The sequence below is a fragment of the Pan paniscus genome, chromosome 6, assembly GCF_029289425.2.
Source record: "Pan paniscus chromosome 6, NHGRI_mPanPan1-v2.0_pri, whole genome shotgun sequence".
Taxonomy (NCBI): Eukaryota; Metazoa; Chordata; class Mammalia; order Primates; family Hominidae; genus Pan; species Pan paniscus.
Window position 1 is genome coordinate 83,841,892 of NC_073255.2, and position 15,700 is coordinate 83,857,591.

Sequence of the window (15,700 nt, forward strand, 5' to 3'; positions counted from 1 at the left end):
TATTTTTTAAAAACACTTAAAAATTTTTGGCGGTCAGCAGGAATAGATAGGGAGTAGCGAAAATGATGAGTACATTCCTGTCTGTCCCTATGCTGTGGTTTGGAGGTTAGCTGTTTGAGATTACATTCTTCACATTCCCTGGGCCCTCTGAAGCCAGGATCAGAGAGTCATGTAAGTCAAAGTTTTACTCTACCTTTCTTAAAGCTAAAATTAATCTAGGTGAAAGTGCAGAACACGTGCAATTCAGAAACGTATTTTAAAAATGTGACACAATTAGTGATGTACCTAGATATTTAGGATATGATCTTTTGATATTTTCTGTCCAATTATTGTGGCTCTCAGCGTCTCTCTTTTTATGATTTTTATGGGTATTTTAATTAAAAGTAAGAAGAGGTTGATTCAGGTCTAGCTAGGCTGTGATCATTATAATGTGAAAATTCCATTACTTGTTTGTAATGACAGGAATCAGTAGGCTGTTAAGGTTTGCCTAAAGCCCTTTACCAAACTCTATGTTTTATTGGAATCTAAGTTTTTACTCACTTCTCTCAGATATCTATCTATCTAATATCATTTAGATAATACATACTTAAACCTTCAAAACGTGATTGAGTAAACCAGGAGTTACATTTCACTAAAGTTTTTATTTTTATTTATTTTTATTTTTTTAAGATGCGGCAGCTAAAATACCGTGAGTTGCAAATATGTGGAATGCTTTGTACATGTTTGTTTTCTAAACAAAACTTTCAATAAAATCTCCCCCCTTTAATGGCATTTGCCAAGTCAACAGATCCCAGAGCAGGAATTCTCTCATTCTAAGGGATTAGTGTGTGGGGGACGAGATACGCATACTTCACTGGCAATGGTATGCTGAGGAGTGCACCTAACAAAGTTAATATCAGAAGCCATGGCCCTGATCCCATTTCATGAGTTTTCATTAGTAAATAAAATGATCATATAGCAAGGAAATAATTTATACATCTATTAATAGATGTCTCTTTCAGAAAGGTTTGTCAACTATTCCTTTAGTTTAGAAGTTTCCAGTATTGCTCTGTATAACAAATTCTGAGTGACACAAGGGGAGAGTTAGGTGAGAAAGAGGAAATGCGCAGCTACACCTTAGACCCTTTTTTCCCTTTACTGTTTTGGTTTTGAAGCCAGGCCCAATGTCATCATCGCAATGGATTTGTGAGGCTGGTATGTTTCACGGTTCTTGATTCCTTTCATGAATCTTTGCATAAAATGTCATGTATGTTGGGAAGAATTTTATATAATTCATCCTGCTGATAATAACGTTTGCCTTTATATTTTAGTGTTTTTAATGTTGGAAATAATTTTCTATGTCTGAATTTATTTGGGGCTTTGCTATAATATTCAATAAGAAAAACTTTTTAATAAACTTTTGAAGTGATTAAGTTGTCCTCACTCTAGTGAAAGACCATTCAACTATTTTAATTTTCCCCTATATTCAAGGCTTTTTAATGTTTCAAGAAACAATCTTATTTAATGTTACAGAGAAATACTTGTAATAATGACTATGTATGTGAGTCCAACGTCAGTTTAGATATTTGAAGTTATATCCAATGCTTTCATAATATATGTATGTCAACTTAAAGATACAATAGCAGATTGAAGTCAGAAAAATATTTACAGTTGCAAAAATGTGATACTGAGACTATAGTTACAAATTGACTTTGGCCATTTGCTCTAGGCTGATGAAAATTCTGACATCTATGGCAAGGTAGGTCTTCTTGAAAATGAGCACAGTTTTCCATTTTGTTTTCCCTATAAAGTCTGATCACCTTAGTCAGATAAATAGGCAGAGATAGAGATTGTCAATTTTGTAGGACTTGGGCTACTATGGTTAAAACTGCAAGCAGATTTATTTATTTTTTCTGGTCTTACATACAGTTGTCTTCCTTTGTTTATCACTTTTTTGAAAAATCAACGTTAGATCTTCCATGATTAAATTTATGACCAAATATGGATCCAGAATAGTTTTATTGTAATGAATTGTGTTGAAATTCTTTCATTTCTAACAAGACATTTTAAATAACCAAGAGATCACAAGGTTTCACCCCTTATGCTTTATACTGGTGGTGATTCCATTGGATAGCTGCAAATATGGAGGAAAACTTGTTAAACTAAAATTTAAAATATCCAGTTTATCATACAAATAAGTTTATTCAAATAGAATAAAATCAAATTTTTTGTTTCTTAAATCCTTGTAGAGATTCTCTTTCTACAAATATGTTAAGCTCTCTCTGTTATCCGTCCTCTTGAGTAGCTTAAGTACTATTGATTTGCTATAGTCTTCTCCCTAAGTGGCTGCCAGGTATTAAAATGTAAAGCAAAACAAAAATTCAAATAAATCAGATTGAGTACATTCTTCCTTCTTTGGAAAGGGCTAGTGCCTCATTAAATGATTAACACACTTGAAAAAATATATTTAAGTAAATGAGATAATAAACCAAAAGATATTTTCAGTTTCACATTTCCTAGAAATTTATTTCTGGAAATAGATTTATTCCTAGGGGCTCTCTTGGCAACTCAAATTAATTCTAAAATCTCACTTTTCATTTCATCTTACTTCATTTATTCCCCCAATAAACTTCAAGCTACCTAAGATAAGAGACTATGGCTTATTTATCTTTTAATCCATGATGTTTAGCTCAATGCCTGCTATAAATTAAGGGTTCAATAAATATTTATTGAATTATTAAACGTGTCCCTCCTCCTGGGTTGCCAACTTAGTCTCTCAGGCTTTGAAGTTCTGTATGATCTCCGTCTCCTAAATTCTATCAGTTCCCAAATTATATAGACCCCCAAACAAATAACAGCTTTAAAATACAACTTTTTCTATATTCCCACTACTAGTTCACTGGTTTTTCATTGCTTCTCTCTTATACCAAAGCTAATCGTTCCTGTTTCCTCCATTTTCAATCTCTCTGTTTTCCCATCTCTGCTAAATACTGCTGACAGATAAAATATTCCAGAAGCATAGAACTTACAACATCGCTTCCTTAGACGGACATTTGTAAACCTCTTCCATATCTAAAGAATAAACTACAACCTTCTTTGCATTATAGGTACTCTGTAATGTAGTCTTAATCCCTTTTCTGTAAAGGACCTACAGATTGTCTATTATTCTTTCCATTTCTTTGCAATTGTATATAATTCATGTGGCTTGGGGAAGAAGAGAATCAATTTCCTAAGCTTAAGGCTGGCCTTGATATTTTTCTAATACAGCTCAGGTTAATTCCATCCTACCTGGTAACAATTCTTGGTACATTAGTTCCCGTCTTCTGAGATAAATACATGAGAAGTCATTCATTTACCAAAAAAAAAAAATAATAATAATAATAATAAAAATACAAAAAGGAGCCAAGTTTCAGGAAGATTGAAAATACGCTGTGTAATATAATCACCTTTGCCTTTGGGTGTCTGCAATTCACTGGATAAACTACTGTAGCTCCATTATGACTTGAAGTCTTTTTATCCAAGTTGTTACAACTTACAGATTTTCATAACTCAAACCATGCTTAAGTTGATTTGAAACTCAGTGCCTTCATCAGATCCACTCACTCTCACCTTCTGCAGATCTTCAAAGATGTCCAAGACCTTCTCTGTAGCAATGCAACACTTCATGGCATCCTATGCTATTTATGATTATCAATCCACTGCACAAGATCTTTCTCTAGCTTCTTAAATATATCGTGTTGTGCTTGAGAAACATGGTGAATATTTATGGAAACAACAACTCTATCCCAATTTTTAAAATTTTCTCACACATAGCAAAATAACACAGGCAGCAGATGTGTGTGCCAAGCTTATGTGCTTTATATATTGATTACTTTCAATATTTTTTATCACTTCAAAATTTTCCTCTAAATGTACAGGCTTTTTTAGGTCTTATACACTTATATACTTTCTTTGCAGAATTTGTTTTACTTTCTTGGAAGTCATTTTTACTCAACAATTTGAGGAAGATGATATGATAATGCACAATGTGAAAAGTAATCCTAGCTAGGAGATAATTTAATCACAACTGCTCTATTGTATATGCAAATTTATTATAGCAAGTTTTCTGTTCAATTTGAAAATTCTGAGTAAGATGTGTAAGTTATTGCAGTAAATATTTTCATAGTGATAATTTAGAATGTGCTGACTGAGATTATATTATATTATGTATATACTCTTTGGTCCAGTTATATCAAAGTACTTTTTTGCCATTTATTCACCACGCTTTTTTTGTTGTTGTTGGACTTTTTATTTTTATCTTTTTCTTCAAGTTTTAGGTTCAGGGGTACATGTGCAGGATGTGCAGGTTTGTTACACAGGTAAATGTGTGCCATGGTGGTTTGCCGCACAGATCATACCCTCACCTAGGTATTAAATCCAGCATGCATTAGCTATTCTTCTTGATGCTCTCTCTCTTCCCACCCCACCCTCCAATAGGCCCCAGTGTGTGTTGTTCTCCACCATGTGTTCATGTGTTCTCATCATTCAGCTCCCACTTATAAGTGAGAACATGTGGTATTTGGTTTTCTGTTCCCATGTCAGTTTGCTGAAGATAATGGCTTCCAGCTCCATTCATGGCCCTGCAAAGGCATGATCTTATTCCTTTTCAAGGCTGCATAGTATTCCACGGTGTATATGTACCACAGTTTCTTTATCCAGTCTTATCATTGATGGGCATTTAGGTTGATTCCATGTCCTTGATATTGTGAATAGTGCTGCAATGAACATATGTGTGCATCTATCTTTATACTAGAATGATTTATATTCCTCTGGGTATATACCCGGTAATGGGGTTGCTGGGTTGAATGGTATTTCTTTTTTCAGGTCTTTGAGAAATCATTACACTGATTTCTACATTGGCTGAGATAATTTACCCTGCAACCAACAGTGTATAAGCTTTCCTTTCTCTCTGCATCCCTGCCAGAATCTGTTATTTTTTGACTTTTAATAATGGCCATTCTGACTGATGTTAGATGGTATCTGATTGTGGTTTTGATGTGCATTTCTCTAATGATTAGTGATACTGAGCTTTTTTTCATATGATTGTTGGCTGCATGTATGTTTTCTTTTGAAAAGGGCCTGCTCAATTCCTTTGTCCACTTTTTAATGGGGTTGTTTGTTTTTTTCTTGTAAATTTGTTTAAGTTCCCTATAGATGCTGGATATTAGACCTTTATTGGATGCATAGTTTGCAAAAATGTTTTCCCATTCTGTAGTTTGTATATTCACTCTATTCATGGTTTTCTTTGCTGTGCAGAATCTCTTTAGTGTAATTATGTCCCATTTGTCAGTTTTTGCTTTTGTTGCAATTGCTTTTGGCATTTTCCTCATGAAATCTTTGCCTGTGCCTAAGTCCTGACTGGTATTGCCTAGATTTTCTTCCAAGGTTTTTATAGTTCTGGGTTTCACATTTAAGTCTTTACTCCATCTTGACTTAATTGTTGTATATGGTATTTACCATGTTCTTAACTGTATCCATCACTTGGAATCTCTCTTTCTGAAGTCTCCTCCCTGTTACGTTTCAGAGGTTGAAAATGCACTGATTTTGATGATGTAGGTCATGCACCATTTGCAGTGTTGAATTTCATTTCCTACCAATCAGAAGAGAACACATTTATCTGAATTCCCCTGGCTTCTTCATTCATTAATTCGACAAATATTATCAAGTTTCTATTATGTGCAAACACTAGTCTAGACACTGGCAATAGAATTGTGAAAAAAAAATGGACTAAAACATTTTCCCTTATGCTGCTTATATTCTACTAAGAGACATAAGCAGTAGTGTACTGAAGTTAGCTCCCACTCGCTCCCAAGAGTTGATTGTGAGTGTGTCTTTTCAGCTCTGCATTCAGTGACATCATGTTGGTAGCTTGAAACTAGTCATAGCTCGAGTATCTACAACATGGAATTCAGCAAATGCTGTAAATCAACTTTGTCTTTTCCTCTAGAAAGCCAGTTTACAAGCACACCTAAGTCCAAATAAAAGATTATATCTATATCTGTGTGTGTGTGAGTGTGTGTGTGTGTATATATATATATATATATATATATGATGAGAGTTGATATAGTATAATAGATAGTGATACCTACCTAGGAGAAAATTGAAACAGGGAAGAGGATGAGATGTAGGGCGGCAGTTTAAATTTTAGATGAGGTAGTCAGGGAAGGCCTTGCTGAGTAAGATAACAGTCTAATGATATGAGGGAGCACGCTGTATGAAGCATTTTTGGGCAGGGGCCTTCATAAGTAAGAGGACTCTGAGATAATAACTTGTCTGCTGTTCTTGGAAGACAGTGAGAAGCACATTAAGATTGGAGCAGAGAGGGAGTAGTTGGAGGGTTAAAGAAAAGGTTAGAGACATTAGTGGGGCACAGAGGTTCATTCATGTAGGGTCTTGTAGGTCATAGTAGGATAGTAAGAAATTTTCTCTCTTCTCTGAGTGACTTGTGAAACTACTGCAATGATTTTCAGCAGAGAAATGGCATGCTCTGTCTACTGTGTGAAAAACAGATTGACATGAAGCAAAAACGGGAGCAAAAGGACCAGTAAGAAGGGCATTGCAAGTTTCAGGTGAGATACCATGGTTGCTTGGACCAAGCTGGCAGGCGTGCTGATGGAAGAATGGGTCTATTTTAAAATATATTTTGACTGTGAAGTGGAAAAAAAAGAAGAAAAATTATTTCAAAGGTTTGGGGCTGAGCAACTGGAGGGATGAGTTGGAAAAGATTTTAAGAACAACACATATTGCAGGGAGGGTGGAAGTCTCAGCAGTATTGGGAACTCAATTTTGGACATGTTAAGTGCGATATGCAAAAGCCTCATTGGAGTGAGTTCAAGAGAAAATTGGAGGAAAAAATATTGTTGCAGCAAGCACAGTTAATTCTTCTGAGAAATTTTGCTGGAAAGGGAGCAGAAACGTACAGAGATAGCTACGGGGGATGTGAGTAAAAAAGAGGGCACTTTTCTAAGACAGGAGAAATAAGAACATACTTGGTGCTTATGGAAAAATCCAATAGAAAGGGAAACACTGATGTTACTGGAGAGTCAGGAGGGAATTGCTCAAGAGATATCCTCAGGCAGATAAGAAGGGATGGACAACTGGGCAAAAATGAAGGGATTAACCATAAATAGGAGCCAGGAGAGTTCATTAATAGTAACAGGAGAAAGGTAGAATATGGGAGCACTGATACTCGGTGGGTAGATACGAAGGTAATTACTTGAGGGAATTATCTTCCGATTGCTTCTTTTTTCTATCAGAAATAGAAATTATGGTCATGAGCTGAGAATAAAGAGGATGGAAATTGTTCAAGGACAGAGGTAAAAGTCTAAAATAGCCATCTAGGACCGTGAAAGCCCATGTGGTTCATGCACTGTAGTGTTTTCATGGGCAGCAGTGAGGCACCTCTTGGTTTAATGATCATAAATTTGAAGTGAGATCAGTTAGTGAGGCTCTGTTTATGGTGTTTATCACCATTCCTGTGCAACTGTGTGGATGTGGGCAGAAAGTAGGTGGGTATGGTAACACTGGGGAAAAATTTCCTGTGTGAAAGTTCCAGAATTCAGCATTTCATCTTAAAGCAATAATCAATTTCAGAAAGGCTTTTCAAGAGGGGATATGGTGCATTTAGAGATGGATATGATAAGTAGAGTCTTCTTAAAATAGGGACCAGGGTGAATGTTCTGATCACGCGGAAAAATAATTATGCTGATTACAGGATCTTTTTACAGCAGTTATTTTACCTCTGATGCATTCTAAGCAGTTACTTTGTTCTTCTGCTTTTGGATTTTCACAGATATTTTTTCTTTTTATTTGGCTTTATCTCAATTCATTACTTTTTGCTTATATTTCACAAAACCAGAGGGTGATTTAATATGGTGTAATGTATTTCAATGGTGCTATGATTCAGTGATAGTATTTTGTTCTTATAGCTCTATGTTACATTCCATTGAGATGGACTTACCTCAAAATAATGTTTGCACAAACAGAAGATTGTGACTTTAGGTCTTATTCACTGCCACTCAATAAAAAATTCCATATTTTGTTTATAGAAACAGTACGTATTCAAATACAAAATAGGCATTCATTTAAATTACAAGTCATTTTGAATACAACAATTTTAGCTTTTCAGGGCCTTTTTATATTGTATTATTTAAAATTCAGAAATACCACTTCAAATTAGCACAAGTGACAGGGCATTTAGCTGAGCAATATTTTCAGACAGATCTCCACGTGCAATTATTTAAGACAAACCAACGATCCAATTATTCTTCCTTTACCTCATATGGATGTGCCAAAAATAGTTTGCTCTCAGAAATCAATTTACAATCATCTATTGTTTTTTAAATTAGAACAATTCATCATTTAACAAATCATAGGTTTTCCTTTATGTAATGGTTGCTTACTATCGTTACTCAGAAGTAGTCTTCATTCTATGATCTGAATGTTTGTATCCCTCCAATATTCATATGTTGAAAAATCCCTCTTAAATGGAATTAGTATCTTTACAAAAGAGGCCCAAGAGAGCTTATTCATCCCTTCCACAGTGTGGAAGACATTCTCTATGAAGCAGAAAAACCTCTCACCAGACACCAAATCTGCTGGTACCTTGTTGGCTTTCCCAGCCTGCAGAACTGTGAGCAATAACTTTCTGTTACTGATAAATTACCTAGTGTAAGGTATTTTGTTACGGCAGCCTAAATGAACCAAAACACCCCTGGGACTTGAATCATCAAGAAAATCTTTAGGGGTTAAAAATGTTCTGCTTTGTTGTTTTCTATATATTTCTGCAATATTTAGAACCTAGTATGTTCAAATATCTGAAATATGGGACATAAAAATTAGACCGATGTCAAAATACATCAAAATTTTATGGGAGAGAGATGCACTCCCAGAAACAACCGAGGAGAATAAACCAAGAGGCCAAGGGAGTGAAATGCAGACTGCAGATGAGGTTTAGAATTGGAATGTTGGTGTCCAGTGAGGGAGGATGTTTAAAATTCCGTCATGTAAGCAAAATTATCTCAGCACTTATTCCAAGCTCAATGGAAATCCTCCCTGTATCTAGTCTCAATGTTATATATTTTTGTTCCATTATTAATTAGATTATTTTGGACCCTATGTAATTTAATTTCAACAAACCCTAAACAGACAAAATAGCCCTAGGAGAAAAAAACATAATAAAGTCTAAGGCAACTCACCTAAGTCCACGTGCCTTTCAGTTGACAAATTTAAATTGGAATATTCTCAATACATTCGTATCATTGGAAATTGGAATCTTTTCTGGATGAAATTTATGTAAACATTACTCTCCATACTGATCCCAGTGCTCTTGGCCTTTCGCTATTTCAGTCCAACACCCGATGCAAAAGTGATTTTCTTTAAGTACAAATCTGATTTTGTCACTTTCAGCTCAAAATTCTGCAACAAATTCCTTAGGAAACTTCCAAGTTTGTTAAAATAATATCAAAAGACCCTTAAATGAGGTGCCTTTTTAAACTTCCCAGCCTCATTTCTTGTATGCTTCTTGCATAATTCATGCGTAATTCATGCCGTCTTCCATCTGTGGCCTTTTGCATTTGGCACCACCTCTCCATCATTCCACAGTAGAATACTTTTTGCCCAATCTTACCCCACCATCATTACTACTGCTACTACTACTACCACTACCACACACACACACACCACACACACACACACACACGCCACACACACACACACACACACACACACACACACAGAGTCAGGATAACTTCTCATTTTATTAATGACTCAACATCTCTCAGAAACCTTTCCTGACCTCCCAATTTGGGTTTGACTCCACACTCCAAATGTGTTCTCATTGTGTCTATTCATCCGCTTTTTCACTATACGATACTAGAAATGCCATTTTATGCATCTTTTTTCTTTACTAGATTTCAACTTAATGATTATCATGGTCACGTAGTGTTGCTTGTCCATTGTTGTTTTCCCAGTGTTTATCACAGTACCTGAAAAAAAACAGGCATTTTACTGATTGAATTAAAGAATGAGTATTTTCTGTACCACATTTCAGACACTATAATGATAAGTTTAAAAATAAATCAGACTCCAGATATTCATTCAAGAATCCTATCGTCCATTAAGAGAGATAAAACTTGTACATGAATATTAGTAACATAAAATAGAAGGAAGGGTCACAAGGGGAGACCTCTACTATACCGTTAGCAGTGGTCAAGGTCATGCCCATGTGCTTGGAAACGATTTTCCCTCAAGGAGCATACAGGGCTTTTTCAGCAGAAGTGCAGAGTGAACTGATATGCTTAGTAGAATCACCTCTTTTCAGACTTCGTTTGTGGATGTCTAGAGAATGCCTGATGGCAGGAGCAAGATTCCTCTTCTGCAGCCATGATTTCTCCATCTGCAAAAGTCATATGTGAGTCTCAGAATTCTATATGGCCCTGGAAACACCCGAATCCCTTTACCTCAATACTCACAGCCTTTCCAAAACTATCTTCCTTAGACCATTGTAATCATCTGTAATAGGATAATTTACCACTATCTCTAATGAGACAACTGTCTTCCTTAGACCATCTGTATTATTTCAAATACCCTCTGTTCCTCCATATTTTACACACCACAAACAGCCAGAACTACTATTATCCTTCATTCCCAGGCTTTGATTCCCACTTAGCTCTATACTTTTTTTTTCTGACTTTATATTCTATACTCTCCATTCTCTGAAAACTTTCCATGGAGCCCTCTATAACTTTTGCAAGTCAACAGCCAAATCCCCTATTTTGAGCACTTTTATCTGATTGATCCCTTCATCTTCTTGATATAAGGAAAACTTGACACTTCTCAATGTTTTCTTTCCCTGAGTTCAATTGAAAGGATTTGATGAGCACCACATCCTCCTTTATACCATGACAGTTTCCTTCCTGCCAGAAAGCTAAACTTTAAGCTAAGATTACATACTTTACTTTTATGACTAACAGTGCACATTTTAAAGTAACAATTTCTGCATTACTTAGGATAGGTTAGAATGTGCTGCGGCAACAAACAATTCCCAAACACTAGTGGCTTTATAAAACAATGGTTTATTTCTCTCCTGTTCTTCGTATCTATTGAGAGTCAGCTGGAGGCTCTGCTCTGCTATCCTTACTCAGGAATGAAGGATGATGGAGAATCAACTATCTGAATGTGACTAATTGCTAAGGAAGTGGGAAGTGAACATAGTGGATCGCATGCTGGCACCTAAAATCTTCATCCTTGGTAGTGACACAAAACAATTCCACACATAAATCATTGGCTACAGCAACTCACAAAGCTATATTTAACTTCACAAGGGCGGGTACATGAAATTCTGTCATGTCCCAGAAAGAGAGGAACAAAGAATAACCTCGAGAAGTCTGAGAAGCACCAATAGCCACCATAATACATATATTACAGTACACGGGTAACTAAATGGAAGTTAACTGTACTCTATGTTTCATTTCAATTTCTACCTGAGATTCCTTTTGAAAAATATTATGATGATGAATTCTATCCCCAAAATTCTTTATAAAACCAAAACACAAATAAAAAGGAAGAACAGCCATTTGACCCTACTGGTCTATAAAGCATTCAAGTTTGCCACCTAAGAGCATGGTTTTATGTTTAAGAATGATATTTGACCATTAACAAAGGTTAATTATCTGTTTCTTTGAAAGGAAATAACTTGAATTCATATGTCATTTCTAGAAAATGAATTTTCCAGTTTATGTTTTTTAAAAATTTTCATTTGGTCCTCTTTCCTCTCTCCTGAAGAAATTTTATTACTTTTATGCTTATATTCAGTATGTCATATGTACCTAAAAGGCAGCTTCCTGTGTTTCCATTTTCATATTTAGATAAAAATCTCAAGCTATTTATATGTTAAATTTATTTATACATGATACATGTTTGGAATATATATTAAGCAATTTGTTATAGTTCTCCTTTCTTATTTATGCATTTTGTTTTTTGGAATTAGTCAATTTAAGTAATTTTCTTCTAGTTATATATGAATGTTGCAAAAAAAGTCACCATGTTCTTGAATAAAAACCTTTCAAAGATGGCACGATAAAGATATAAACAGGCATTAGAGTTTGCATTTTCATCTAAATATAAGTAAATGCAATAAATTTTGACATGAATGTAAATTATTTCCTTTAACTTTGATTTAATGCATTTTCTTTCCAAAAATAAACTGGAGAAAATAGGTACCCTAAGTTTGTTGTTAAAGATTCCTTACATAATCATAATTCATATAATGTCTCTGGAAGAACAAAAATTTACTAAGAGCACACCAAGGCTTTTCATCAAATATGAGAATATTATTCAACATAATGAATATTATTCATCCCACACATCATACTTATTGACACATCAAGCACATATTGACTCTCAACTATTTGGGGCCTTGTGGCCTGTATTGGTCTATTTGGACGGCCATAACAAAATAGGTTTCAGTTTCTGGTGAGGGCTCTTCCCTGGCTTGCAGACAGCTACCTTGTATCCTCATAAGGCCTTTCCCCTGTGCCTGTTCATGGAGGGAGGGAAAGAGAGAGGAAGGGGGAAAAGAGTAGAAAGGAGGAGGGGGAGGGGGAGAAGAGCAGAGGAGAAGGGGAAGAAGGAGAGGGAAGAGGGAGTTCTTTCACCTCTTATAAATTCAATAATCCAATCATAAGGGCCCCACCCTCATGACCTAATCTAACCAGAATTTCCTCCCAAAAGCCATCTCCAAATAGCATCCATTAGGAATTAGGGCATATTAATTTTGGGGGGTTGCAAAGACTCAGTCCATAATATAGCCACAAAATTTAAAAAAGAGGGAAATGGGCTTGTTCAATTATATCTTTGTTTATCCACTCTATGAAAACATTCATTCATTCTACAAATATATCCCTCTGATACATTCTATAATTGGTGAGGGAGTCAACAGAATAAGAAATGCAAATGAGTAAATGTTATGGTATATTAGAAGGTGATGCATACTATAGAGATAAATAAGTCTAAGAGAGGGAGTTAGGCAAGGCAATAGGAGGGTCATCTTGAATGGAGGGTCTGCAATCCATAGGTCATTGACTCATCTCTAAGTTTGTTGTTAAAGATTCCTTACATAATCATTATTCATGTAATGTCTCTCACAGAACAAAAATTTACTAGCGCTCACCGAGGCTTTTCATCAAATATGAGAATATTATTCAACATATTATTCATCCCACACATCACACATATTGTATTATTTCACTCCTAACCCGCATTATATCTATATTTAAAATAAATATTGTATTCTTCCACTCTCAACCTGCATTGTATCTATATTTAAGCCATTATGAGATTTTTCTTTTTGAAATGACTTGGTTCACAGTAAAGTCTTACTTTAGAGGAAAACTATATCATAAAGGAAAAGGAAAACACTAGCATTAATTTTTCAGTAGTCAAAAAATTATTTATAACAAACTTACATAGTAAACTGCTGGTATTGTTTTAGTTGCTAAACGACTATGCTCAGGCTTGTAATCTACATAGCAAAATGGGAAATAATAACGTCAGGTTCTGTAGGGGAAGAACATAAAAAACTTTTACTTAAATCATGAAATGCCTAATATGGTGACAGAGGGTAGGACTTTGATAAATTATAAATGGGTAACATGTTATTGAAAACAGAATTTAAGCAGTTTTTATATCCTAACTACCAGACCCATGTTCTCCTTTTACATCTGTGAGCCGCTCCTTTTTTTACTTCCCTTCTTGATAATTATATTGTGAATAGAGTTTAAGCAAATAGAGTTGAGGTACCACCATACTCCACAGGTCACAGATGAATTTCAAATTTGGTCTTTGGGAAAATACAACCAGAAGAGACCTGTTCCAAAATTATTTTGAATAAGAACTTTATCATATAATATACATATATATGTGTGTGTGTGTGTGTGTGTGTGTATAATATACTAATCTGTCACTGCACATATTCTCTGTCACATCCTTTCACTCTCTTTCCCTTTTTCCATTCAAAAAATTTGAGCTTGGATCTGCTGACTTCATCAACAACCTTTTTTACAATTTCATTTTTTTTACGGTAAAGATTCTGTAAGCTTCAGAAATGACAGCTATTAAATTACAGCTCCTTAATTCAATCCACCCTTTGCTCTTTCCTTAAAATGTATCTTCATTAGAGCCCCTCTGCCCGGCCAGCCACCCCGTCCGGGAGGGAGGTGGGGGGGTCAGCCCCCTAACCGGCCAGCCGCCCCGTCCGGGAGGTGAGGGGCGCCTCTGCCCGGCCGCCCCTACTGGGAAGTGAGGAGCCCCTCTGCCCGGCCACCACCCCGTCTGGGAGGTGTGCCCAACAGCTCATTGAGAATGGGCCAGGATGACAATGGCGGCTTTGTGGAATAGAAAGGCGGGAAAGGTGGGGAAAAGATTGAGAAATCGGATGGTTGCCGTGTCTGTGTAGAAAGAAGTAGACATAGGAGACTTTTCATTTTGTTCTGTACTAAGAAAAATTCTTCTGCCTTGGGATCCTGTTGATCTGTGACCTTACCCCCAACCCTGTGCTCTCTGAAACATGTGCTGTGTCCACTCAGGGTTAAATGGATTAAGGGCGGTGCAAGATGTGCTTTGTTAAACAGATGCTTGAAGGCAGCATGCTCGTTAAGAGTCATCACCACTCCCTAATCTCAAGTACCCAGGGACACAAACACTGCGGAAGGCCGCAGGGTCCTCTGCCTAGGAAAACCAGAGACCTTTGTTCACTTGTTTATCTGCTGACCTTCCCTCCACTATTGTCCCATGACCCTGCCAAATCCCCCTCTGTGAGAAACACCCAAGAATTATCAAAAAAAAAAAAATTTAAAAAAAAGTATCTTCACTGATGAGTCACACTCTCCTATTCCTTTCAACCCATTAATCATTACATCATTTCTATTATGTAGTTGTGTGTGCTTCCTTCATTTAGTTGCTGGAAGAAGCATCATATAAAGTTAGTGAATTTCTGTTGGAAATAGTAACTTGGATTATATCTATTTTTAATATAATTTTGGGATATTTTATCTTATTATGCTATTACACCCAATGAGAATGCATAAACTATTTTAACCCGTCACCCAAAGTAACTATAATCTTGAAAACTTTTATTTACACAGCATCTCTTGGCTAAGCATTCACACAAACTTCAGAATTAGACTTTAAACACAATATACAGAAAAGATAACACTGCAATAGTAATGAGAAAAATATATATTTTGTTGGGCTGAATTAATTTTTTTGTGAGATTGTTTTAAATAACATGTCAAGTTTTTCACTAAAGATAAAATGGATTGTTTAAAATTAGTGCTCAAGGAAGCTGGATAATAGACATTGGCATATGCTGTTGTTGGAAAAAAAAATCTGGTGTGTTTTCAGCTTCAGTTCAGATTAGATGGAAAAAGTAAACAATATCAATAAATCGTTTTCATTTCTTCCAAATAGATTATGTTCTTGATTGTGGCAATATCAAGAAATTGTTTTTATTTCTTCCAAATAGAAGATATTCTTGATTGTAGGTCCACTAACTAATGTGTCTTCTTTGTGCCTGTATCTTGTCCCTATATTTTGTTAAAATATCCTCTAATTCAATTTGCTTTGTAAATTAATTCTTGGTTAACAGAAAATCAATTAAAGTAGATGTATGTTGTCTTTGCTT

At 35.6% G+C, this 15,700-nt stretch overlaps 1 protein-coding gene across 1 annotated transcript in view; it reads right to left on the reverse strand.

Annotated features, from left to right (window-relative positions):
• Positions 1-8,007: 8,007 nt before the first annotated feature.
• Positions 8,008-15,700, reverse strand: part of LOC134730683 (rasGAP-activating-like protein 1) — a 40,536-nt gene continuing 32,843 nt past the window's right edge. Inside the window, exons 5-6 of the mRNA XM_063605814.1 lie at positions 10,330-10,414; positions 8,008-10,004 (exon numbers count right to left, since the gene is read on the reverse strand). Of these exons, the coding sequence (XP_063461884.1) occupies positions 9,938-10,004; positions 10,330-10,414 (152 nt within the window). The 3' untranslated portion in view covers positions 8,008-9,937. The remainder of the gene's footprint in view (positions 10,005-10,329; positions 10,415-15,700) is intronic.